The following is a 26,232-nucleotide window of genomic DNA, read 5'->3' as shown; positions in this document are numbered from 1 at the left end:
GCTTCAGGCCAGTCACGTGACTCCCGGCCGCTCTCCGCCCCCATCTATGGGCTACAGCGGGAGGAGGTGAGCAGCCAGCACAGCGGTCACGTGACTCCCGGCCGTTCTCCGCCCCATCTAAGAGCCAGGAGGTCCCGTGACCGCTGTGCTGGCTGGTCGGCTCCTCCCGCTGTAGGAACCGACCAGCCAGCACAGGGGTCACGTGACCTCCCGGCTGACATCAGCGGGAGATCTCAGCTCCTACTGCTGTAGGCCTGGATCGGACTAGAAGAGCGGCCAGGAGTCACGTGACCGGCCTAAAGATATCTGCAAAAATGGTATTTAGAAACTTTGTTTTTCACATACACTTATATAGTGTGTTATAGCTAAATACAAGAGAGGGGCTGGCAGCATATGCCAACCGAAGCTTACAAACACTTTAAAGAATAAGTGAACAATAACTGATTGAATAATAACCATCATTTTTTCCTTCTAATTCCTGGGTGACTCAATGCCAGTAACCCGAAAATCAGAATTTCTATATATCACATGCTATTACACATGTCTTACGGCATGAATGGAATGTGCTGAAAGAAGGTTAAAGATAGAGGATGCAACACTTTTCAGAGTCAGGAGAAAGAAGATATTCCCAGTGTACCTTCAGAAGTGCATAGTCTTTGTACATGCCAACCAGTCTTAAAGCAGAACTAAATTGTATCTAAGCATGCTGAATAATTAATTTTTAATATTCAAAGTAAACATGCCTATCCATCCATGTCTCCATGCTTTATTTATTTTTTTGAGAAATCACTTTGAAAAACATCCCCTAGCATTTCTAGCAGTGGCCATCTTGAGTAAGGGCAGATGATTCATGTAACGTTTACTTCCTGCAATCCATCTGCCCTCAGCTTAGGCATGCAGGCAGGCATGCCCATCCTTCCCTCCTTCAGATGAATGGAATAAAATGCCCATGATGACTCCTGGGATGTATGACATCATTTTGGCTTTTGGCCCCCTTCTTCAGGGGCAACTGAAGAAATGTAAAAAATAAAGTTTAAAACAAGTTAATATAATATACCTTCCTATCTATTTAGTAATGCCAGCAACATAAGGATTAAAATGTTTTAAAGTAGTTCCAAACCCAAAATGTTTTCTTTTTTCTTAATGCATTATATGCATTATGCATGGGTGTCCAACCTGTGGCCCTCCAGCTGTTGCAGAACTAAAAGTCCCATCATACCTCTGCCTTTGAGAGTATTGTTTGAAATTGCCAGACTTGCAATGCCTCATGGGTCCTGTAGTTCTGCAACAGGTGGAGGGCCACAGGTTGGACACCCATACATTAAGGTATAAAAACTCCCCACTACCTAATGTACCCAACCCTACCCCTAGACACTTACTTGACTGAATCATTGCTCCAGTGCTGTCTCAGCTGCAGCACCACTGCTCTTGCTTCCTGGCCATAGCCTCCTGCTGCTGTCCGTCAAACTCCTATGAAAAGGCAGTGGGGGCTTGGCTTGCTGGAGCTGTGTGTGTCTGTGGTTGCACACAGCTCAGCTCAGCAGTGCACCTGCAGGCGTGTCCCCTTAGCACTTGGCTTGCTTAGGGGGCATCTGTAGGAAGAAGGAGCGGACAGCGGGGGACTGAAATAAAGGAGATACAGAAATCTGTGCAAAATCATTAAACTGAGCAGGTAAATATAACATCTTTATTATTTAAAAAAATAGCCTTTACTATCACTTTATTGTTGATTTAGGGAGTTTAGTCTTATTTTAAGCTAGCCCAGGTAACCTGCAAATCTAAAAGGAAGAGCTGTTTTTGTTCAGATGACTTTTTCTGGATGTTGAATAAGATTGGATCTAATAGAACCCTAGATGATCGCAGCCTTCAAAGGAGAAAATTAAAAGGATAATCATATACATTGGCAAACAAGCTTGTTTTGTCTGGGTTTGCTTGTAAAAATATGCAATCTTAGTGGAAGCTAAGGTTTTTTAAAAGTTCACTTATTCTTTCTTGGTTCTAAAGGCTAAAGGTATTTTTTACCCCCAGCCCCTTCCCTGGTTCCTCTTTCCATCTAGCGCTGTGCCAGAAAACAGCAATTATTGCTTTCTCTCTCCTCAGAGGCAGTAGCGGGAGTCATTGGCTCCTGCTCCTGTCAATCAAATCCTGTAAGGAGCGAGCAGATCCGAGCCGCACTGTGTATGTCAATAGATGCACTCAGCCCCCATGACAAGCGCTTACTATGGGGACAGACACAGAACAGGAGGAGCCAAGAACACCGGCGAGGGACCCCAGGAGAGGAGGTTCTGGGCAAAAAACTTTTGCACAGAGCAGGTAAGTATAACATGTTTATTACCTAAGTTTATGAAAAAAAGCTGAGCCTTTAGAAAACACTTTAGGCTTTACCATGGTTATAACTATATGCTTAAAACAGTATTAAATACGGCTTTAAGAAATGTCTTAAAATAATAGACATAGCACAGGCTAATCTTTTTCTGTCCTCATTTGTATATGTGTCCTATGGGTGTACTTTGTGTACTTCTATTCTTTGTGCTTACTGTATGTAGTAACACCCAATATGCTATTGTACCTGCCTAATTATTATCCTAATTATTATTAAACACCTGTGCATTCTTTTTCAGCAAACAGGTAAAATTGCATCAACAACATGCAATATTTTTACCTCCTTTAAATTACCCCCATTTTTTTACTGGAAGAAAAGAACTTAGTGGCAAGCTATGTGTACAGAATCTTTAATAACTTACGCATTTGGACACAGTGAACCCTTTATATATCTAGCTGTTACATTTAACATACATTACCTCTGTAGCCTGGATTCGTTTTTTTTTTTAAAGCAAATCCCTGTATAGATCCGATAAATCTATATATACTCTCTTCTCATTATGGTTGCTTGATGCACTGTTTCCTTTATTAGAGCCTTGGCTAGAGGTCCTGACACTGCTTGAGTCAATCCTACAGGCAATACATCTGCCTAAGAGGCAAAAACCCTGGGAGAAAAATAGATGACATTGTAGGCGAAATCACCCTCATGGAGAAAAATCCATTTTCATAGAGATTTTGTTTAGTACCGTGGACCCAGACTGAACATATCTTAGTATTCTTATTGTATGTCTGCTGTTTTGTTGGTGTGCGCACAGCTGTTAAATATTTTATGGCAAACGCTTACTGCGTTCAGTGTTCCTCTTAGTAAAAAAAAAAACAACATATTGTACTTTCAACTGAATGGGTTGTTCTATGCTTGCTAGCTCTGTTGTCAAATGCACATTCACTCTCTTATTATGTTTGGGAATTATAGATGCACAGCCCACGGAGGCAGAAACAATAGTGTGGAATCAAGTCAACTCTGTCCTAGAAGAAGCACAGAGTATCCTGGCTGAACTGCAATCATACCGGGGTGCTGGGCAAGAAATAAGACAGGTGAGCTCTGTCCTGCACAGCTGACACTTATTAATGCTTGTACACATGTCTCAAGTCTGTTCAGTAATGCCTCGTACACACGTGCAGATTGTCGGCCGAAAAGATTCTCGGCTTGTTAGTATGATGCTTCCGACAGCCGACAGCGCACTTTCGGCCGAAAAGAATCTGTCGTGCAAGCATTAAAATTTTTGTATGCCGACACCAGAGCGGCCGATTGTTCGCCAGTCAATACAGAATTCGGCCGACAGACAGCAGATTTACAAGACTGGGCATGCTCAGAAAAGAAAAAAGACAAGGAAAGTTAACCATCACATGACATCACTTCTGCAGTCGGCTGTAGTCGGCGGACAAAATTCTTGTGCAGTCTTTTGCACTTTTCAACAGACACGACAGCCCGGGGACAAAAGACGGCCGATCGTTCAGCCGACGATCTGCACGTGTGTACGGGGCATAAAGCCCCGATCACATGAGCATAGTACAGCATACACCCCTGTGATGGTCATGTTTACCCTCATGGGGATGCACAGGTGTTCCATGCATCCCTGTGCAGGCAGTCCCATTCATGTTAATTGGGATGCAGCCGCTGCCTAGACACAGCTACTGCTTCCAATTTGACAGCCATGTAAGTGTGGGTGCACAGCCCCAAATGCACACTGTCTGCCCTGTGTATGCAGGCAATCACAGTCCTTGCATGGGTGTACGCTGTAGTACACCTGTGTGAAGGAGGCCTAGACTCCTTTCACAAGGGCGTTTAGCAATGCTCTGAATCCCAGCGGCAAACATCTACTGATTCCTGTGGTTGGGATTGGCAGCTGCATGCAATACAGCCTTTCAATGCAGTGTATGGAATCAGTGGTCACAGTCCTCTTCATGCAGCTGTCAATCCAGCACAGTGGCTAAGTGGTTAGCATTTCTGCCTAATAGCATTAGGGTCATCGTTTCAAATCCCAACATTGCCGTTACATGTCTGGAGTTTGCATGATTTCCCTGTGCCTGTGTGGGATTCCTCTGGGTACTCTAGTTTCCTCCCACACTCCAATGACATGCTGGTAGGTTAATTGGCCCCTGTTTAAATTGGACCTAGTATGTATAAATTTGAGTTAGGAACCTTAGATTGTAAGCTCCTTGAGGGCAGGGACTGATGTGAATGTACAATATATATTTGTAAAGCGCAGCAAAATTGACGGTGCTATATAAGTACCTGAAATAAATCCCAACCTTAGGGATTAGTGGAGTCTTGCTGATTCATAGTGCGGCTAAACGCACGTACCAATGGAGCCTTACACAGCACCAAGAACCATACTGATGTGCAAAATTTAGCAATCCAGCCACCAATCAGATTTTGGTTTCGTAGAGTCAGACTAGTGCTTGTTAGAGAAACTCCATACATTTATCTTTGCCTGACTGAATAAATCCACAATATAGAGAATAATTGCTAAATTGCTTTTCTGCTTTTTTATCTAAAATGTATATGTATACCACCACGTTGATAAATGATTTTACAAGTATTCATCCTTGCCACTTGTTGTCTTGCATTGGGGTTAGACATGCATGCATGGTCAATATACTGCAATGAACATCATACAGCATTTGACCGCTAAATTTGCAGCGTGCAGATGTATCCGTACAGATAGTGTCACTTATTCATTTAGAATCTTATCCAGGACTGCTTAGTTTGGTTTCAGGACCTTTCAGGACCCCTTCATTAGGGCCACTGTGGCATAGTCTTTCAAGATTCCAAAACATTTTCCCTAATGTGTGTCTATGGGAATGTTTGACAATTCTTCTAGAAGCACATTTGTGAGGTCAGGCGCTGATGTTGGATTAGAAGGCCTGGCTCGCAGTCTCCACTCTAATTCATCCCAAAGGCGTTTTATAGGGTTGATTTTAGGACTCTGTGCTAGCCAGTCAAATTCCTCCACCCCAAACTCACTCATCCATGTCTTTATGGACCTTGCTTTGTGCACTGGTGCGCAGTCATGTTAAAACAGAAAGGGGTCATCCCCAAACTGTTCCCACAAAGTTGGGAGCGTGAAATTGTCCAAAATGTATTGGTATGCTGATGCCTTAAGAGTTCCCTTCACTGGAATTAAGGGGCCAAGCCCAACCCCTAAAAAAACAACCCCACACCATAATCCCCCCTCCACCAAATGATTTGGACCAGTGCACAAAGCAAGGTCCATAAAGACATGGATGAGCGAGTTTTGGGGTGGAGGAACTTGATTGGCCTGCAAAGAGTCCTGACCTCAACCCATTAGAACACCTTTGGGATAAGTTAAAGCAGGGACTGTGAGCCAGGCCTTCTCTCCAACATCAGTGCCTGACCTCACAAATGCGCTTCTGGAAGAATAATCAAACATTCTGATAGACACACTCCTAAACCTTGTGGACAGCCTTCCCAGAAGAGATGAAGCTGTTATAGCTGTAAAGGGTGGGCCAACTCAATATTGAACCCTGCAGACTAAGACGCCATTAAAGTTCATGTTTGTGTCCCAATACTTTTGGTAATATAGTATATGCTGGTTATGATTATATCTATGCAAAAATGTATATCCTGTATAATCTGTGATATATGATGTTTCTCTTTTCTTGTCCTGACCTTCAATCTCACTTTGGATTAAAAAAATAAAATAAAAAAATAGACCATAAAAGAGAGGATCATTGTTAGGATTTATATACAATTTAATAAAAATCAATAACCTAATATGAGGAATGTCTTCCTGCATACCTTCCATATAGGACAAGGTAAAGTAGGGGAGAAATAAGAGAGGATATAAAAGCATGGGGTTGGGCAAAAGGGAAAATGAGAAAAGGTGGGGGATCAGAGGAAGGTAATTGAGGTGTGAATGGAGCGCTTACAGAAATAACAGGGAAAGTAGGGGTACTAGCGATCTCGGAGGGGGCATCACCTCACTGGATCAGCAGTCCCCTCAAGTGGAATCGGCGGTGACGAGGGACCTAGAGGGAGGACTTAGGTGACCATATCAGCCATCACAAGGTAAGGAGGAAAAATGCTTAGTACAGTGGGTTAGAGGTGAGCATGAAGGAAATTTAGTGAAAAAACAAGTTTTATCCTGGAGTGGGGCTTTAAGCTACAGCTACACTTTTGTTCATTTTCTTTGCTCAGACTTTTGTAAATCTCCCCAGTGTTTATTTAATAATTCTAACATTGTGCTTTGCTGCTCGAAATATATTTTTGTACCTGTGCTGAATGCCAGTTCCACCCATTGGCATTTGACTTTGTGTTGTGTGAGTTTACATAACCTCCATCTTTGCCACATAAACAATGTACTGGTGCACAGTGTGAGAAATCAATGCTGATGACCTATAAAGTTGACCTCTGCTTCTTCTCTGTGCCTGTTTGTGTTCCACCGCTGTACACTTTCTTAAACATATACTTTTATTGAAATCTTATCAGTACATTTTTGCAAAAGCTTAGGAGATGGTTAAAGAATAAGTCTAATCTAAGCTGTTTGCTCATTTTCCTTGGCTTCTGAAAGGTTTGATTTGATTACTTGGTGGCTTGTTTAATCTCTCAGGTACCTAATGAGGAGATCTCCTACTAGAGATCACAGATCTTGTTAACTGGCTCCTTACGTTTTGTGTTTCTGTGAAGGGACCAGTGTCGACACTACTCAAAGTAATATTTAAAGCAAAAAAGTGATATGTTTCTCCAAAGAGACCCTGCTACTTTAGAAGAGAAGTATGGGGTTTGGGTTTTTTTCAGATTAATTCTTACCTAGCTGGATGCAGCATCACTCCGATGCTGCATCTGTCCCCTGTCCACTCAGTTCTCTGAGCTCCCTTAGCAGGGAGTGGTGACTGTCAGTCAGCAGCTCTCTGTTCTGCCCCCAATGCACTCTCTGGAGCCCTGGGCTGTGGAGGGAGCAGAAGTGGCCAACTCAGACTCTCAGCGACTCGTGGCATGTGGGTGGATCACAACTATATGGTTGCGATCCTTCCCGAGCCTGGACCTGTTCGGTGACATCAGCCGACAGCAGGCTTAGGCCCGCTGTCTCCTGAAAACGGGTCATAGGAGCGCAGAAAGAAGCTCATTTGGCTGTACTTCTCCTTTAAGTATACTTGAAGCTGAAGTACCATATAATTGCAAGATCTTTGAGTATCCTCTGCTTTGCCAGAATGTGGGGCCATTTTGATCATGCAAAGCTCAGACACTTATTGGTAGTCTTGCATCTGGCTACTTAGTTATGTCCCCAACATTTCTATTGGCTTATTACTATGATTAACAACCTCACTGGCCAATGAGCATGTGTGTAGGAGGTTGGGAACACTTTGGCAACGGTGCAGCCTTGCCTGCTCAGAATAGCCTAGCATTCAGTTAAAGTAAAGTACAATAAAAGCTGTACTTGGTGTGCCTGCACCTAATACCTTTCAACAGTTAAACTGTCACTGTTGAAGTGACAGTCTCTATTATATGCCCAAAGACCACTCAAAATGGAACATTATCTTAGGATTGCAGTAGGTCTATTGTGTGTATAACCCCAGCCAGAGTTGATGGCTTTGTGCCGTTTGGTAGTTACTTTCTGTTCTATTTCTCTCTCTCCTACTAAACATCCATATGACTCTTTGGCGGAGTTAAAGGGCACATATATGCTCAAGCCAACCAACAGTTTCAAACAAGAGGTATAAAAGCACTCTACCTCCACCACCCATATATAATGTTTCATCCACAGGTGATACCAGTGTTGTTCAGGCTCCTGTGAGACTCTCAATCATCCAACCAAAAGGAAAAAACACCTTTATTCTCCGGCTTACATTCAAGGCAAAGGAGAGGTTCTAACATGTTTTGGCCAGTATGGCCTTACTCATAACAACCACTTTCACCACCACTAAAAAAATAATAAAAAGCCTGAACATTAAAAAAAAAAAAATGCTGCTAGCATAAGTAAAGCGTCACAAGACAAATGAACATTTAAAACAACAAAGTAGGCAAAAAATGATTGGATAACAAAAAACAAGAGTTTAGGGCTACTGTTTTTGTGGTGGAGCTTGGTAGAAGAAACACTTAGGGTACATTCACACCAGAACTGGTGAGGTGATCCCATAGGACCGCACCACACACCACCCACTTCATTGTAACGCAGTGGCTGGTGTGAACTAAATCTTAGTAAAAAAGAAAATTTGCCAGCTACAGCCGAGGTGTACTTCTACTGAAACCCCTGCTGCCCTCCCCCCAACTTAAATGGGGTGATATACAGTATTTTGATACTGGAATTCTTAAAATACAGTTTTATTCTTGTCAGCTATGTGACTGAAGCATAAAAAGCAGCTGGGACGGAGTAGTTAGTGCAGTTTAGTGTAGGGCAGTGATGGCAAACCTTGGCACCCCAGATGTTTTGGAACTACATTTCCCATGATGCTCACCTACACTGCAGAGTGCATGAGCATCATGGGAAATGTAGTTCCAAAACATCTGGGGTGCCAAGGTTCACCATCACTGGTGTAGCGGAATACAGTAGGTGGGTCAGATTTATGATAAGCTCAAGTTTAGAAGCTTCAGAAACTCGGTTTAGAAGCTCCAGAAACACAGGTTTAGAAGCTTTATTGTTGCTAAACAAATGGCTTGTTTTTTTAGACATCTTATCTTGTTTCATACATACAGATACAGATACGTACTAATGTAGTATTTCCCTTTGTTTTATTCAGGCAATACAGAACCCATTGGATTTACATCTACAGGAAGAGGCATGGCGCTCTGTGTGTCCTCTAGTAGCCAAACTTAAACGCTTCTATGAATTCTCTCTACGACTTGGTAATTTTCACATATGATGCTCTTCACACTCTTCGCAATTTCATGTTCATTATTTTTTTTGTAGTGTGACTACTATGCTTGGCATCCCAAGTCAATGTGCTGCAATGCAAAGGATTTGTGTGTCATGTACTTTGTACCAAATTATATGACTCTAGTATTGACAGATCTTTTATAAAATGCCATAAGAATATATTAGCCTGATGTCTGTGGTTTACCAACTCTCTACTGGAAATATTTGTTGTTCCATAGAAAATGCACTGCACAGCCTGCTGGAAGCACTTACCTCACCTCCGTATGCTCCAACCCAACACCTGGAGAGAGAGCAGGCCCTGGCCAAACAGTTTGCTGAGATCCTGCATTTTACCCTTAGCTTTGATGAGCTTAAGGTATGAGATTACTGGCAGGCCTCACCCATTGTGCAAAGTATTCAGAAATGTGTTTTGTCTTTTTTTTAGGCATCCCACACCATTTTAGAAACATTCCATTATTTTTTTTTTTTTACTCACTACATAATAGCTAGATTAGTAGGTTAGTTGGATTGTAACTTGAGTATTCGAAGTACTATTGACATAAACACACACACACACTCACCATAGGTTGAACTGGATGGACTGGTGTCTTTTTTCAACCTCACCAACTATGTAACTACTTTATTTTTTGGCGTATAAGACTACTTTTGAACCTCAAAAAAATCCTCCAAAAATGGGGGGTCGTCTTATATGCCGAGTATAATATCTCCAAGGTAACCTAAGTATAAGTATTACCGGTAGATGTAATCTCTCAAGACGCTGGCTGTGTGGGAATCCTGTACAGGTATACCGTATGTACCGTAGCTTCGGCTGCATACAGTGTACCACGTTGAGTCAATCAGGGAGAGCAATGTATTCTATTATTGAATGCAAAGCCTGCTCGGATTGGCGGAGTAACATCAGCCCACCTCTTTGCATTCAATAATAGAATACAACGCTCACTGCGATTGGCTCAGCGCGGTATACTGTATGTAGCCGAAGCTACGGTACATACGGTATACCAGTACAGGATTCCCGCACAGCCAGCGTCTTGAGATTACATCTACTGGTAATACTTAGGGTACCTTGGAGATATTATGAGAGATTACATGTATTACAGTACTTGGGGTACCTTGGAGATCTATGAGAAATCTGATGTTTTTCAATGGTGTTGCCTTGCTTCGGAAGGGGGGTAGTCTTATACAGCGAGTATAGCCCAAAACCTATGTTTTAACTTGAAAATTAGGGGGGTCGTCTTATACGCCCAGTCGTCTTATACGCCGGAAAATACGGTATGTAACTGGACCTAGTGAAGGTATGAATATAATAAGGGCATTAGAACATAAACTTCTTTCAGGGATTCAAATGCAGAATTGGTTCTTTATAATGTGTAAGGAATTGCATAGTATGGCAGTGTTCTATTAATAGGGGACAAAATAATAATAATATAGTAATGATGTATTTAATAAGGGGTATGCAACTGCTAAGAGTAATCCAAAGTCAAATCTATGGTTCTGTGTATGAACACTCCTTCCTTTAACTATGTTAATGCATGCAAAAACAATAAAATTAACAACGTAGTGGCTTTTGTCCTTACCATGGATCCGGCACCATTCAGCTAACACCTGTCATCCATGCGGGTAAAAATGGAATGTTAGAAAGTCATGTTCTTGAGCCTATCCACTTTTATCGTATTTTCTATCCCTGCCTGGGATGCACAGGAAGCCTCCTAAAGCATACTGGATTGAAACATCCTGTATTTTTCACTATTTTCACTAATATAAGGAAATTATTCAATGCTGTTGCAATTGGTCTGTCATCAAAAGTAATTTTGCCCACATGCTAACATCCACATGGATGTTAAAGTATATGTTGACACAAAAAAAAAATATGCAGTACATGGCAGCAATCCATACATGTTTTAATGTTTTGTCACTTTAAAGACCCTGCAAGTACAGAAACATACCTCCTGATGTCCTAGAAATGCACCAAATTTTGCTGACAACACACAGCATTTTGTGGACTGAGCAGTGTAAGTACTGTCCAGTTGTCTTTTGCTGAACGCATCGCTCTCACTGCCCTAATCTTCATCATTTTGGAAGATAACAGAGGAAGGGTGCACATGACACAGAACAGCTCTAAATTTCTGACATAATCAAGTTATTTTTGCACTTTTACAGATATAAGAAAATGCTTTCAGTAACATAAGCTACATATATAGCCTTAATAGAATATTTAGTTGATGTACACTTTAAGCTATAGGTTAGATTTTTTAAGAATGGTTAATAAATTGATAAAGACAGATACACTGGGTATAGAAAAAAATCACCTCCCCCTCTTTAAAATAATCACATTATGTTGCTTTACAGCCTGAAATGAAGACAGACAAAGTTTTTGTCGTATCCAGTTGTATTTACTAGTGCAGCTTACAACATCCAAATGAAAGATATAACCCCATGTCAAAAAAAAAAAATCAAAAATGTAAAAATTCAAAAACAGAATCACTGAGTTGGAAAAAGGATGACCCGTTTATTTTAGTATTTTGTTGAACCACCTTTTGCTTAGATTACAGGCTTTAGTCTGTTGGGAAATGTCTCTACTAACTTTGCACATCTAGACTTTGCAATATTTGCCCACTATTATTTGCAGAACTGCTCAAGTTCAGTTATATTTGATGGTGACCATTTGTGGACTACAGTCCTCAAGTCATTCCACAGATTATCAATGGGGTTTAAGTCTGGGCTTCGACTAAGCCATGCAAGGACATTCACCCTTTTCTCCTTCAACCACTGTGTGGTCATTTTTGCTGTGTGCTTTGGGTCATTGTCATGTTGGAAGGTAAACCTCCTTCCCATTAACAACTTTCTGACACAGGGCAGCAGATTTTTCTAAAGAATATGACGGTATTTTGCCTCATCTGTTTTTTGCCTTTTATCCTGACAAGTGCTCCAGTCCCTGCTGCAGAGAAACACCCCCATAACAGGATATTACCACCTCCATGCTTTACTGTAGGAACGGTGATATTTGGATGGGGAGCTGTATTGGATTTCTGCCAGACATATCGTTTGATTTTGAGGCCAAATAATTCAATTTTAGTCTGATCTGACCATAACTACTTTTTTCATGTGGCCTCAAAATCTTCAAGGTGCGTTTAAGGTAGTCAAATGAGGCTAAAATTTAATTATTTTGCTTCAACACCAAATAATATGTCTGGCAGAAATCCAAAACATCTCACCATCTAAATGACACCATTCCTACAATAAAGCATGGAGGTGGTAATATCCTGGTATGGGGGTGTTTCTCTGCTGCGGGGACTGGAGCACTTGTCAGGATAGAAGAAAAATGGATGGGGCAAAATACCGTCATATTCTTGAGAAAAATCTGCTGCCCTCTGCCAGAAAGTTGTCAATGGGAAGAAGGTTCACTTTCCAACATGACAATGACCCAAAGCACACAGCAAAAATGACCACACAGTGGTTGAAGATGAAAAAGGTGAATGTCCATGCATGGCTTAGTCAGAGCCCAGACTTAAACCCCATTGAAAATCTGTGGAATGACTTGAAGACTGCAGTTCACAGTCACCATCAAATTTAACTGAACTTGAGCAGTTCTGCAAAGAAGGGTGGGCAAATATTGCAAAGTCTAGATGTGCAAAGTTAGTAGTAGAGACATATCCCAACAGACTAAAGCCTGTAATTAAAGCAAAAGTTGGTCAAACAAAATACTGACCTAAGTGGGTGATCCTTTTTCCAACTCAGTGTTTCTGTTTTTAAATTTTTTAATATCGTGTTATATATTTAATTTGGATGTTATAAGTTGCACTAGTAACTACAGCTAAATAAAATCAAAACTGTGTCTCCACTTCAGGTCGCAAAGCAACAAAATGTGATTATTTTAAAGGGGGGGGGGGGGATTCTTTTCTATACCCACTGTATCTAGTTATGGTAACTACCTAGGTAAAAAGCTAAAATGGGCAGAGAACATTTTAAATATAATGGACAGATAAGTCACAAAAGACTTTTGCTTAACAAATGATAATAAACTTTTTCTACATCTGTTTTCTTCAGATGACAAATCCAGCAATACAAAATGACTTTAGTTATTACAGACGGACTGTGAGTCGCAATCGACTAAATAATTTCCAGGTAAGGTCTGTGACATGATGATGCTGAAGAATTTCTTCAGCCAAGTTAGCGTCCTTGTATAAAGCATATATATTGGGCAGCACAGCGGCTAAGTGGTTAGCACTTCCACTTAGCAGCATTAGGGTTGTAGGTTTGCATCCCAACCACGACACTACCTGCCTGGAGTTTGCATGTTCTACCTGTGTGGGGGTACTCCGGGTTCCTCCCACACTCCAAAGACATGCTGGTTGGTTCATTGGCTCCTGTCTATATTGGCCCCAGTATGTGTATGAATGTGAATAAGGGACCTTAGATTGTAAGCTCCTTGAGGGCAGGGACTGATGTGAATGTACAATATATGTAAAATGCTCTGTAAATTGATGGCGCTACCTGTAATAATATTCTTTGCCTATACCTTTAGGTGGATGCAGAGTGTGATGTAAACAATGAGATGGCCAATCGCATGTCTTTGTTCTATGCTGATGCTACACCTATGCTTAAAACGCTGAGCAATGCAACTACCAAGTTTGTCTCTGAGGTGAGTATAAGAGATAGAAAGGGAAATAATGCCAGTGCAAAAGGCTGTATAGGTTTCTCCTATATATATAGAGTAGTACACTAAGTGCAACATACAGCAGAAATAATTAATTACATGTCTCTAGTTCACATAATGTACCGCAATGTGTGTGTTGATCTAAATATATAGTAATATGGTTTTTCTGTACCTCTGCAGAACAAGTCTTTGCCGATTGAGGACACAACAGACTGTTTAAGTACTATGGCATGTGTATGCAGGGTTATGCTTGAGAATCCGTAAGTATCCTAAAGCCACATAAAGCCAACCCACGCCTACTTCCTCTGCCATGTTAATATCTAATTTCACTTATGTACTTCAATTGAGATAACATCAGACTGTTGTGTGAGCTATGCTATGCTTGTTTGACAATGCTGCGTTTCTATTTTGTTAAATTTTTTTTCCCCTCTATTAGTCCCCCATGTGATGTGATAACATATTGTCAGAGATGTTCAGATCACACACTATTAAGGCTTGGTTCACACTATTGCGATTTCAGATTCTGCACTGCAATGTGATTGGCACCACATTGCAGTGCAGATCCCATGCGATGTCTGTGAGATGCGAATTTAGCCATACACATTGTATGGTTGAATTTGCATCGCATTCGGACAAAACTGGTGCAGGACCCTTTTTATGGACAGCACTGGAATTGGATCACAGGGGTATTCATACCTATGCGATCAGGTTTCTGCACCTTTTTGACAGTTTGCACTGCGATCTACGAACCGATCTGGGGGTGTCAATAACTTTGTATTGACACCCACAGCGGTTCGCAGAGGGAAGTTTGAACCGGCTGCCAGAGACATGATGTGTGGGAACCCACACTGGAATCGCGTTGGTTCCCGCATCGCAATAGTGTGAATACAGCCTTTTACTGCATGTAAACTACTAACACGTTGTCTAGAGCAGGGATCTACAAACTACGGCCCTCCAGCTGTTGCAGAACTACACATCCCATGAGGCATTGTAAAACTCTGACATTCACCGACCCGACTAGGCATGATGGGAATTGTAGTTCATGGACAACTGGAGGGCCATAGTTTGAAGACCCCTGGTCTAGAGTACTCAGATCATATGCTATAAAAATGCAAGAAAAAAATATATACATTATAATTAGATGCTCCTGAAAGCCACAACTAGCCACAGTGTATATATTTTTTCTTACATCTTAATGGTCTGTGTCAATGGGCTTGTGTTGATGGCATAAGATTGACATCACTTAGAACATTCAGCATTAAAGGACAGGTGAATTTGACCTGCATAAAATTGGATATGCATTCCATAGACTTGCATGATAATGCTAAACCTACTTGAGTTGAACAAAACCCATTGATACAAGCCTGTATGGGCAGGGATGCTGTAGAACCTATTGGAGCTGAGTAGTTCTGAAAACACTGCTGGCAACAGCTCTGTTAAGTTACCCACATATGTTGCAATCTGATTGCACACTCTCTTCTAAATGACTTTTGGAATTACCAAAACTAAGCAATGTGAGGTTCAACCTAAGCACCCAATTAATTTGCAGTCAGAAAAGTTCTTATACTAGATATAGTAGCTGTTGGTTAGGTCTATGGTCAGCTTTACAGAGATCAGGCACTAAGTATTCAATGGGACAGGAGGTCCTGCCGCTATTCCTGTGGGTGTGTGCCCAACAATGAAGGAAATTATGACATCTGCAGTACATCCTACATTACTAATTAATATATGCCCTTCTGTATATAAACCTTCTCCTTGCAATTGCCTGGTGCTAGGAAAACGTTTATATAAATCGAATGCTTGCAGCTGCAGTACCCTTGAGATAACTTTGAACACCAAGAGGGAACTGCATACTGCAGTGGAATGCCTACAGGATTTGATTGGTACCTGTTTAGTGGAGTTATCAATCAAAACGTTGGCATGATTAATTATTGTAAAGCTAAGGGTCATAGCTGTGTTATGATGGTGCAGTAGAAGGATTAAAATAAACAGTGAAACAGTGGGCATTCGTTTTCTTCTAATCATGCCCATGTGTGATTCACAGTAGAAGTGATCTGGGTGGCCGTACAGACATGTAAATGGGTGGCCATGTGGGCAGGTGATGGGCAGCTGTTACTTCCCACCTGTGCGCCTCCAGGTCTCTGGGCTCACTTTGCTCCTCTTGAGGCTGGGACTGCAGTGGGGAGCAGAGATGAAGATGACGAAGAATAAAAAAAAAAAAAACCTCCATTCCTAACCTCCTTCTGCTGAGAAAGAACTCGGAAATGATCAGTGATCAGCTCTGAGTGAGAGTTGTCAAAGTTCTGGCTTGGTGTACAGTACAAGCTGATTTGGGCTCTCTGCCCTTGATTCACTTGTACTAGGAGGAGGGGTAATATCATGGGTCTTATAGAACCCTAATATCTCCATACAGAACCCCTGTTCTTTTTTTTTTTTTACATAAGTGCTTTTCATCCCCCTTGTGATAGTAGCAAAAAGAAAAAAGGGTAAAAAAAAGTAAAAACCAACATGTAAAAAGATGTAATAAACACCTGCATACACACATACATACATGCATATGCACACATATGCAGTCAGGAGCATGTATATACATAAGCCCCAGTGACACATTACACTTCTCCATGCATGCCAGGAGGTAGAAGAATAATTTTAGGCCTGTCATTCTAAGGAGCATGGTTGGAAGGAATCTCCCTTGCCCTGACACCTTCTGTAGTCAGAATACTTGAACAACAACTGCATCTAACTGCAGTCATGGCTCAGTTAACAATTTTTCACTTCCATAGCTCCATCGACAAAAGTCAAGCTATGGTCTAAATTTCAGTGTGTATGGCAGGCTTAACGCTAAATGAATGGGCTGTAATGGCGTCACCTATTTACAATTTTGAAGATCTTTATTTTTGCCGTTTTGCAAGAGCTTGCAATTTTTAGCTTAGAAACATCTGGCAACAGAGTCTCATCTTTTTTGAATGTTACCGGTTTCCAATAGCCTTTTTTGCCCAAAGCTATTGCCCATGATGGGGAATTATAGCAATTGTACTGAAAAATGCCTATGGAGAAAATATCTAGAAATCTAAAATATACTACACATTTGTTTATTGACCGAACAGCTTTGACATTCTTTGTTAGCTTATAATAGAAAACATATGAGCTGGATAATTATTAAATCAGTAAGCCAGTTTAAAGCCTTTTATGTCCTTAAAGCGATATTAAAGCCTTTAAAAAAAAATAAAAATAACAAACATGTTATACTTACCTGCTCTGTGCAGTGGTTTTACACTGAGCAACCCAGAGCCTCCTCTTCTCGGGGGCTCCTGGCTCCTTCCTCCTGCCGGGTGCCCCCACAGCAAACAGCTTGCTCTGGAGCACCCAAGCAGGCATACTGCCAAGCCGCAGCCCTGTGTGTCCATTCACACATCTTGACCCTACCCACATTGTCTCCTGATTGGCTCATTGGCTGTGATTGACAGTAGTGGGAGCCAATTGCTTTTGCTGCTACCAAAAGCCAATCAGGACTGTGAGTCCCTGGAGAGGCAAGGCTCCCATGGACATTCCTGGATTGAGAGGGGGCTTAGGTAAGTTTTAGGGGGCTTTGGGGGCTGCTGCACACAGAAGACTTGTGCCTTTACAACCACTTTAACTAGACCATGTAAAAATGATTTTAACCACTTCCCGATCGACGTACGTATATATGTCCTCATTGGGAAGTGGTGATGCCAGGATCATGGCTGCAGCTGCTGATATTCTTTAGTGCCCTTTCTTGTAAAAGTAATCCAAACAGCTAACAACACTTTTACAACCAGCAGGAGGGGACACCCTCGCCAAACCCGCACCACAGGTGGGATGGGAGAGCCCAGGGCTGCTGTGGGCAGTTGCACTGGCTGATTATAAAGATGAAGGAGAAACTTCATTGCCCGATCTTCTATATAGTGAACAAAGCTGGAATCAATGAGAATTTTGTCACTTTCATTTTCGGTTGTTACTGGCTAGTAAAGCAGCTGATCAAACCGATCTTGGTTTGATTGACTGCTTTGGGAGGTCTAAAAGACCCCAGATCTCTCAATAAAGACTACCTGTCACTGCCCAATCTATCACAAGGGATGTTGGTCATCCGATGTGATAGCAGTAAAGCTGACCCTGTCCCCCCTTGTTTATGTGCAAATGCGTACCCACACAGAGGTCCTGCACGCATATGTAAATAGTGATTGCACCCCATGTGAGGAATCATCGCAAACATCAATGAGAGCAATAATTTTAGCACCAGACCTCCTGTTTATCTCTAAACTGTTAACCAGAAAAGGCTTTTAAAGCATCAGCTATGGATAGGTTATTGTACCATAGTTTGCCGTCATTCCATGTGGGTGTGCAATTTTAAAATGTGAAATGTTAAGTATCTTTTTACTCAGCATAACATTATCTTTTATATGACAAGAAAACGGCATTATATTGTGTTTGCGGGCACAAAATTCATTAAAGTGTATGTCTTTTTGAAAATTTGCTTTTGATAGACGCTGCGCAAATTTTGTGTAACATAAACATTTGCAACTACCACCATTTTATTGTCCACAGTCTTTACTTTCTTAAAATGTATGATGTTTGGGGGTTCTAAGTAGTTTTCTTGTTGAAAAAAATGCTGGTTTTTACATGTATGTGAGAAATGTCAGAACAGGCCTTGAAGTGGTTAATAGGCAAAATAGTCACAGGCTTATTATGAGGTTGACAAAAAAATACTGAAATTTGGCCAGGCTACAAAGACCCCTGGTAATGAAAGGGTTAAAAAACCCAAACATTTATTTCCCGTTATTTTATTTGCATGTACTGCATATAATGTTTTTTTTTTTTTTTTGTCTGCTTCTTTTTCCCAGTGGTTACCGTAGCAGATTCACCAGCAATGAGACTTTGCTGTTCTGTATGCGAGTCATGGTTGGTGTAATTATCTTGTATGATCATGTACATCCTGTTGGAGCATTTGCAAAAACCTCTAAAATTGATGTGAGTATTTTAATGCGAAGCTGTGATATAAAAATCTATATTGTAAAAGTGTCAGTGTCACAGTACTCTAGTGAGGAGCGCTATATTTTATAATGCACAATGGTAATTTTGAGTCATAAAATGAAAACCTATGGCCGAGCTCTCTTAAAATGCTAGTTGTCCAGTTGTCATACTGATCCCCTGGCGCAGCTCTGCATAGAAACCAATCAGTTTCAGTTTTTTTTGTCAAAGCTTAATTGAACAAGCTGAAGATAGAAGGTGATTGGCTACCATGCACAGCTGCACCAGATTTTGAACTCTCCAGTTTCAGTAAATCAAGCCCATTGTCTTCTGATTTTACTGCAACTTTTCCTGACCTGAATACTTGTGATCAGTGAAAATATACAGAGCTACTGGGTCATCATAGAGTCAGCTAGCAGTTTCAGGAGGTCAGCAGCAATGGCAGATACTGGGGGAATTCAGTAAAGCATTTGCCCCACTTTTCTGGCGGTATGGCCCTTTAAAACACCTGCACCAGATTCAAAAGGTCGCAGAATTCCCCTTTCTCCCATCTTATATAGCTGATAGTAATTTTCATAATTTTTTAACTATTTCTCAGTTCCCAAAAGCAATCTGCATATTAAAGTGTATTTTACCCTGAAAAAAATATATAATATTCCTGTTCCTTTAAAGCATGTTATACAGCACAGTGCTAGTTCTGAGTAATTTGGCCCTTTCTATCACCTAAAAATACCTGGCTGATCCTTCCTGGTTCTGCCCTCCCCCCTATAAACTGACCAAGTTTACCATGGCTGCTGAGTCCTGACATCGTGGTCAGTTTACGTGCCTCCATCATCTGCAGCCCTACTCTGTCCTCCTGTCCCCCTGCCTGTCAGCTCGAGACAGAGCCCGCCCCTCCCCTCCTGCTGCTGAAATACCTTTGTGAAGTACATACAATCCCCTCTGCTAGAAAACATTCTATGCCCCAGTGTCTGTGCTTTGTAAAAAAGTATGCAGATTTCTACCTTATTTTATAGCACTGCTCGGTGCTCACATGACTGCTCGCTGCTCTCCTCCTCTCCTCCTGGCTGACGTCAGCGGGGGATTCTCGGCCCCTCCTACTGTAGCTGTCAGATCGGGAGAGGGAGCAGCGAACAATCACATGAGTCGAAGGCAGCTATGGAAGCTCTATTATTTCAATATTTGCACATTGGTTTTAAACGGAACTTAACTGTATCTGAAAACCACAAACCGACAACGCTATTTAAATTAATTTTAATATTCAAAGCAAACTCGTTGAGATGTCACTTTGAAGAATATGCCCCATAATTTCTAGCTGTGGCAATCTTGAGTTAGGGCAAATAATTGAAGTAGCATTTACTTCTTGGAATCCAGCCCTTAGCTGAGGCATGCAGGCAGGAGGATGTGCTTAGCTGAAAATTATGAAAAAAAAAACACATGATGACTCCTGGGATGTTTACCATCAATTTGCCCTAGGCCAGAAACCAGAAAGCAACAAAAGAAATGTAAAAAAATAAATAAATAATAATTTTTAAACTTTTAAAATTATATTTAATATAATATACCTTCTTATTAATTTACCAATACTAGCAGCATAAGGATTAAAATAGTTAGTGTTGATTGGGCGAGTAAAGTTCCATGCCAAACCCTTACAAACAGAAGAAATGACATCATTGTAAATGAACTGGCAACTCTATTGAATATCCATTGCATGTGTCGGTAACACACACACATATTATAGACAGAACTTGTATACAGTTCTCTATATACAGTGGATGAGTGCTGCCTTTGTTTGCAGATGAAAGGCTGCATCAAGGTACTGAAAGACCAGCCATCAACAAGCACAGAAGGGCTCCTCAATGCTCTCAGGTACTGTATGTTTAAATAACACCAGCAGCACAGATGGGTTAGTGAATGCAGCATGTTCAGTAATATCATCTCTTCTCTCCTTTTCATTCAGATATACAACCCGTCACCTGAACGATGACACCACATCCAAGCAGATCAGAGCTCTTCTACAGTGAGCCATTGTACGTGTGTCCCAGGCACTACCACTGCTTGAAACAAAAGATGGGTCTATGTCTAAATAAGTGGCAACCTTAGGTCTTCATCTAGGTATCCCTCTGCTGTGCAGAGAGACTGTGTACATCACTGGTCTTGTACTGCTGCCTTATTATGCTCTGCATTATTTTGCTGCAGAGCATTGGCAAGTCATCCCTGCCCTGACAGGTCTCTTTATCTTGTTGCTGTAGTCAGTGTGGTGCTTATCATTTATGTCTTTCTTTCTTTTTTAGTAAAGGTTTTACAGTGTTTTTCACCTGCATAATTTTGCTGTGTGCATAGTTGACCTGTATGTGAATGGCCATCCAGCAATGTTGGCATGGCCATTATAGAAAGCCTGTTCGAAGAATAATATATAGGATGTAATTGCTGACCTCTTTATTGCTAACCTCTGACACGGCAGTCATGCTGATCCAACTGCTTCAATACTCTCGCCAACCAACCGGTTAAGGAGTTCAACAATGGCAACCTACATATGTTTCTCATTTTGAGTTTCCTTTCAAAATGACCAGAGGATCCCTTTTTAAAATAAGGCTACACAGGGTACCAGATTGCCTCACTATGCAGGGATTTCAAAGCAATATTAAAGCAATTTTGGGGTACCTATAGATTTGAGACTGGACATGGGTTCTCTCTGATGCCCCGAGCCATTCTCTGTTAAGGGGCAACAATAAACTGTTTGGTTAGAAAGCCTTTACCATCTGCAATTGCTACCCCCACCATACTTTCCCTGATAACACAGTACCAAGAGGTTCTTCTGCACCATCTGCCTCTCCCAACTCTCAATTTTGTATTGAAGTAAACTTGTCAGCTTGGCAGAGCAGACCGCTTATGGAACACTCTGTCGTACGTCTTAGAGTATGTGCCTTGAGGGAAATCAGATTGTACTTTCACGTCCAACCAGTTTGTCTGAGGCCAGCTTAAGGCTGGATACACTCTATACAACTTTTGTTGTTTGATTTCCTTTAGATTTACCGTCAACTATGTAGTGCAAGGGCCTGCCTAATTGCATACAAATTGAAAGTGTTTAGGTTTAACCTCATATTATATGGTTTTGGTAAATTGTAAGGAAAAAATCTAAAGATAATTGTATAGCGTGTATCCAGCCTAAAGGCCCGTACACACGATAAGAAAATCTGAAGGGAAATTTCGTCCGACGACCGATCTGCCGATTTTCGGATTGTTAGTATGGTGCTTTCGACAGCCAACTCCAACTTTTTGGCTGACAAAATCCTGATGTGCAGGCTATAAACTTTTTGTAATACAACGTCCGATTTTCGTCTCATTAGTACAGATTTCGATGGAAAAAAATCTTAAGAGCAAGACTAGGCATGCTCAGAGATGAAAGAACACATACAAAGCAATCCAACACATGACATCACTTCTGAAGTAGAATTCTGTCATACGGGAAAATTCGTATGAAAATAACCTCTTCACTTTCCACATCAGACTAGCATGCCACAAAAAGCGGACGACAGATCGTTCGATAATCTGATCGTGTGTACGGGGCTTTAGGCACTAAATTTTAGCCAACTTTTTTTTTTTTTTTTTAATATTAAAAACTTAAAGGGTTAAAAGCTTTGTCGAGCTTTTATTGCAGTCTTTGTCCCTAACGGGAAAAATGCTCTGTATTTGTTTTGGGGACAAATGTCACTGGGACAGAATATTATGTAAAATATAATTAAATAATTAAGTAGAGGGGGTTTCTATAAATGAGAACACTGATTCATGTGAGAACTGTGAAAATTGAGAGTTCTCTTATTTTAAAGTTGTTTCCTCAAACTTCCTGAAACGTCTCCAGAACAAAACAACCACAGCAGTTTCACCAATCTGTAGATTATTGTTGATGTACACAGTCTCGTAATGTCAAAATAGCCTCTGTATTCCTCCATTAGGACAGAGTTCTGTGTTTTATCTTCCTTCACCCCCTCCAGAGTCCTGTGTATGTTGCAACTCATCTGAGTTTGATGTATGCGATTCCACGTTATACGTCCTGTAACTGATCTGTCACTGTATACTGCACCTCACCACTGCCAAGTTGGTGAGATAAGATGGCCACGAAATATCTACTCAACAGCCAAATGGGAGTCTTCAACAGCTGGACAAATTTTCCTCAAAGAGCGCTGTGTAAAGAGTTATTTATAAATATATATATATATATATATAGATACTTACAAGCACACTGTGTCCAGGGCTATTGGTGCAATATCGGATACACCGGTGGGTGACGAGGCTTGTGTTCAAACCTGGAGCAACGATTCAACCAAAAACATAAATATTGCACAATTATCTATCACCAGGTAGCAAAGTAGTTTATGCCAGTCCCTGAGCCTGGTATTCCATATGTATGTGTGGACACTGTATATACAAACGTCATACAATGTAGTGTACTTGTGTCAGAAAATGTTACGTTGATATCTGTACGTTGAGGTCAATGCACATGGACACTGCATATGGACTCACGAGACCTTTTATCTACAACTGTCTCTGCAGTGATTCCTCTGATAAACCTGTCTCAATAAAACAATAAACTCTGTTCTGGTTAGTGCATGTCTGAATGAATTACTTCTTATATTAGTCATGAAGAAAAAACACCAGCAGGAGGCAGAAAGCAACCTTTAAATATGTGAAGCAGCTTCTGTTTTTCAGCATGTAGACATGAACCAACGTATCATCATGGCTCCCATTTGTCCCAGATTTCGAGGGACTGTCCCTGATTTGGAACAAAGTTTCTCATTTGTCCCTTATTTTGGTCTGATCTATATAGGTGTATATAAAAATGCACTTTTGATCTTTCAAAAAGTGTTTCCCAGTGCTAAGCTATATTCACACCTGAGCGTTTTTTACCACGATTTAACAGTGATTTGTACCGCAATTTACAGGCGTTTTTAGATTGAATAGAGACCAATGGAAAACGCCTGTAATCTGCCCAAAAAGAAGCTCATGTACTTTTTTGAGCGTTGGGCGTTTTGCTCACACCGTCAAAACGCTCAGATGTGAACAGGAGCCATTGAAATGAATAGGATTTGTCTTGTTGGGCGTTTTGGAAGCTGCTCCTAGAGCAGAAAAACTCCCCAAAAACGCCCCAAAACGCCTACATGTGAACAGGGGCCATTGAAATGAATAGGATTTGTCTTGTTGGGCGTTTTGAGAGCTGATCCTAGAGCAGAAAAACTCCCTAAAAACGCCCCAAAACGCTTACATGTGAACGGAGCCTAAACCTTTCATCAAATTTCGAAATCACTGTATTTGTAAATTCTAAAAGCAAATATAAAGGAATAGTAGTGGTAAAAAAGCACATGTGGGTTTAACCAATCTTTTTTTCTTTTACATTTCTCCTTTAACCATTTCGCTGCCAGGTCCATTTAACCCCTTCGCTACAAGGTCTGTACGTTGTGCAGACCTGACAGGTGGGGGGGGGGTGGGGGGGTGTTGTGGGATATCACACAATCCAGTGGCTGATACCTATAGGGGGCTTTTGAAACGTCGCCTATAGAAAATATAGGGTACTGAAGTTTGTTGCCATTTCACGGGCGCACACAAATTTAAGGTTTGGCATGTTGGGTATCTATTTACTCGGTGCAACATCGTCTTTTATGTTTTACTAACAATTTGGGTAATTTACTGCATTTGTTTGCCCTAAAATTCACTTTAGTGTGGTTTTTACTGAAATTTTGCATTTCCTAGACCTTTGCAGTAATATCGTGTGACATAAAAAATTTGGACTATCTCTATTTTATTCTCTAGGGTGTCTGCGTTCACAAAATATATAATAGTTGGGGGTTTTACGTCCTCTTTAGGGCTAAAATGATTTTTTAAACATGTGTACAAAAGAATGCAAAAACGGCTCTGGCAGCCAAAAGCTGCCTACATGCTTTTGGTAATAGGTGTCCCTCATTCCCATCTCAGAAAGTTGGGAGGTATGTATCATTAGGGCCTCTTGCACACGATACTCCTGTTTGAGCACCTCGCAGCATGAAAAAGCTCAGTACAGCGTTTTTTTTTTTTTCTGAGCTAAAATACAGCCCATTAATTGTAATGTGCCTATGCACACAAACGCGTAAACAAGCGCTGTGCATTCTTCAGTAAGAACAAAATAGAAAAATCTATTCAGTAATTTAAGCCTCAATGCACGCAAATAGGCACGAATACGCGCAAATACATACAAAAAAAAGGTCTGGAAAAAGTAGATGCTCAAACATGAGTATTGTGTGCAAGAGGCCAAAAGGAGATGCTCAAACAGGAGTATCGTGTGCAAGAGGCCTTAGGGCTCTTTCAGACGGCCGCTCCGCTGCTTTTCTCCGCCTCGGGACTTTTTTTTTTTTTTTTTTCACGCAGCGGATGACATTTGTGTCATCCGCTCCGTGTGCCCGCATATCATCCCATCTGTTTGCGGATGATATACGGACATAATGTAAGTCTATGGGCATTGCGGATGTCAGCGGATGACACCGCTGACATCCGATTTTCCTTCCTTTCCAAAAAACGGAACAGAACTGAAAGGAGGAAAATCGGATGTCAGCGAATGGTATTCCGCTGACATCCGCAATGCCATAGACTTACATTATGTCCGCAAATCATCCGCAAAAAAATAGGATGATTTGCGGACAAGCGGAGCGGCCGTGTGAAAGGACCCTTACTGTATAGTTTCAATAAAAGTTAGCAACAAGCCAGTGCTAGCTTGTTCAAGGGGATTTCTAGCCAACCACAAAAGTAACAATATGATTGTAAAATCTTGTTTAGATCTACCACCAACTATGTAGTGCAAGGGCCTGGATACAAATAATTAGAAAGGAAGGATCTCATATCAGATTTTCATACTGTAGTTCTGGAAAATCTAAAGTTAATAATATAGCTGGATTTTCACATGTATGGTTAGCTTAAAGCAGTAGTTAACTGCACCAATTTTTATTTTAAACCCTACAGGGTAAAGGCATGATGTGCTAGTATACATCGGATACTAGCACAAGATGAAATGCTTAGCTTAGATGGAAGTCCTCCAGTGGCGTGCTGTCACCGCTGAGAGGGCTTCCATCTTCACCCAGTCTTCCTTCCGGGTTTGCGTGCTCTGGCTGTCTGATTTGCCATGCTGTGATGATGTCACTGAGTCACAGAATGCTGCATGGGGCCCTGAAGGGAAAACAGGGGTATGCTGTCCTTTCAGAGCACATGCACCGGTGACATCACCCAGGCCAATTTTCAGCTTTTAGCACTGTCGCACTCTAAATGACAATTGCGTGGTCATGCAGAACTGTACTCATATGAAATTTTAAAAATGTTTTTTTACACAAACAGAGGTTTATTTTT

At 41.1% G+C, this 26,232-nt stretch overlaps 1 protein-coding gene across 4 annotated transcripts in view; it reads left to right on the top strand.

Annotated features, from left to right (window-relative positions):
* Positions 1-21,352, top strand: part of LOC309547741 (CYFIP-related Rac1 interactor A-like) — a 67,791-nt gene extending 46,439 nt beyond the window's left edge. For all 4 annotated transcript variants that reach the window (XM_082247722.1, XM_082247721.1, XM_082247723.1 and 1 more), the window contains 9 exons: positions 3,296-3,417; positions 9,085-9,190; positions 9,440-9,576; positions 13,266-13,343; positions 13,744-13,860; positions 14,056-14,135; positions 18,738-18,864; positions 20,663-20,733; positions 20,825-21,352. In XM_082247722.1, the coding sequence (XP_082103848.1) occupies positions 3,296-3,417; positions 9,085-9,190; positions 9,440-9,576; positions 13,266-13,343; positions 13,744-13,860; positions 14,056-14,135; positions 18,738-18,864; positions 20,663-20,733; positions 20,825-20,888 (902 nt within the window). In that variant the 3' untranslated portion in view covers positions 20,889-21,352. The remainder of the gene's footprint in view (positions 1-3,295; positions 3,418-9,084; positions 9,191-9,439; positions 9,577-13,265; positions 13,344-13,743; positions 13,861-14,055; positions 14,136-18,737; positions 18,865-20,662; positions 20,734-20,824) is intronic.
* The last annotated feature ends 4,880 nt before the right edge of the window (positions 21,353-26,232 follow it).

This window comes from Pelophylax lessonae (genome assembly GCF_965119305.1).
Source record: "Pelophylax lessonae genome assembly, chromosome: 2".
In the NCBI taxonomy this organism is placed as follows: domain Eukaryota; kingdom Metazoa; phylum Chordata; class Amphibia; order Anura; family Ranidae; genus Pelophylax; species Pelophylax lessonae.
This window is presented reverse-complemented; position numbering and strand designations above follow the sequence as displayed.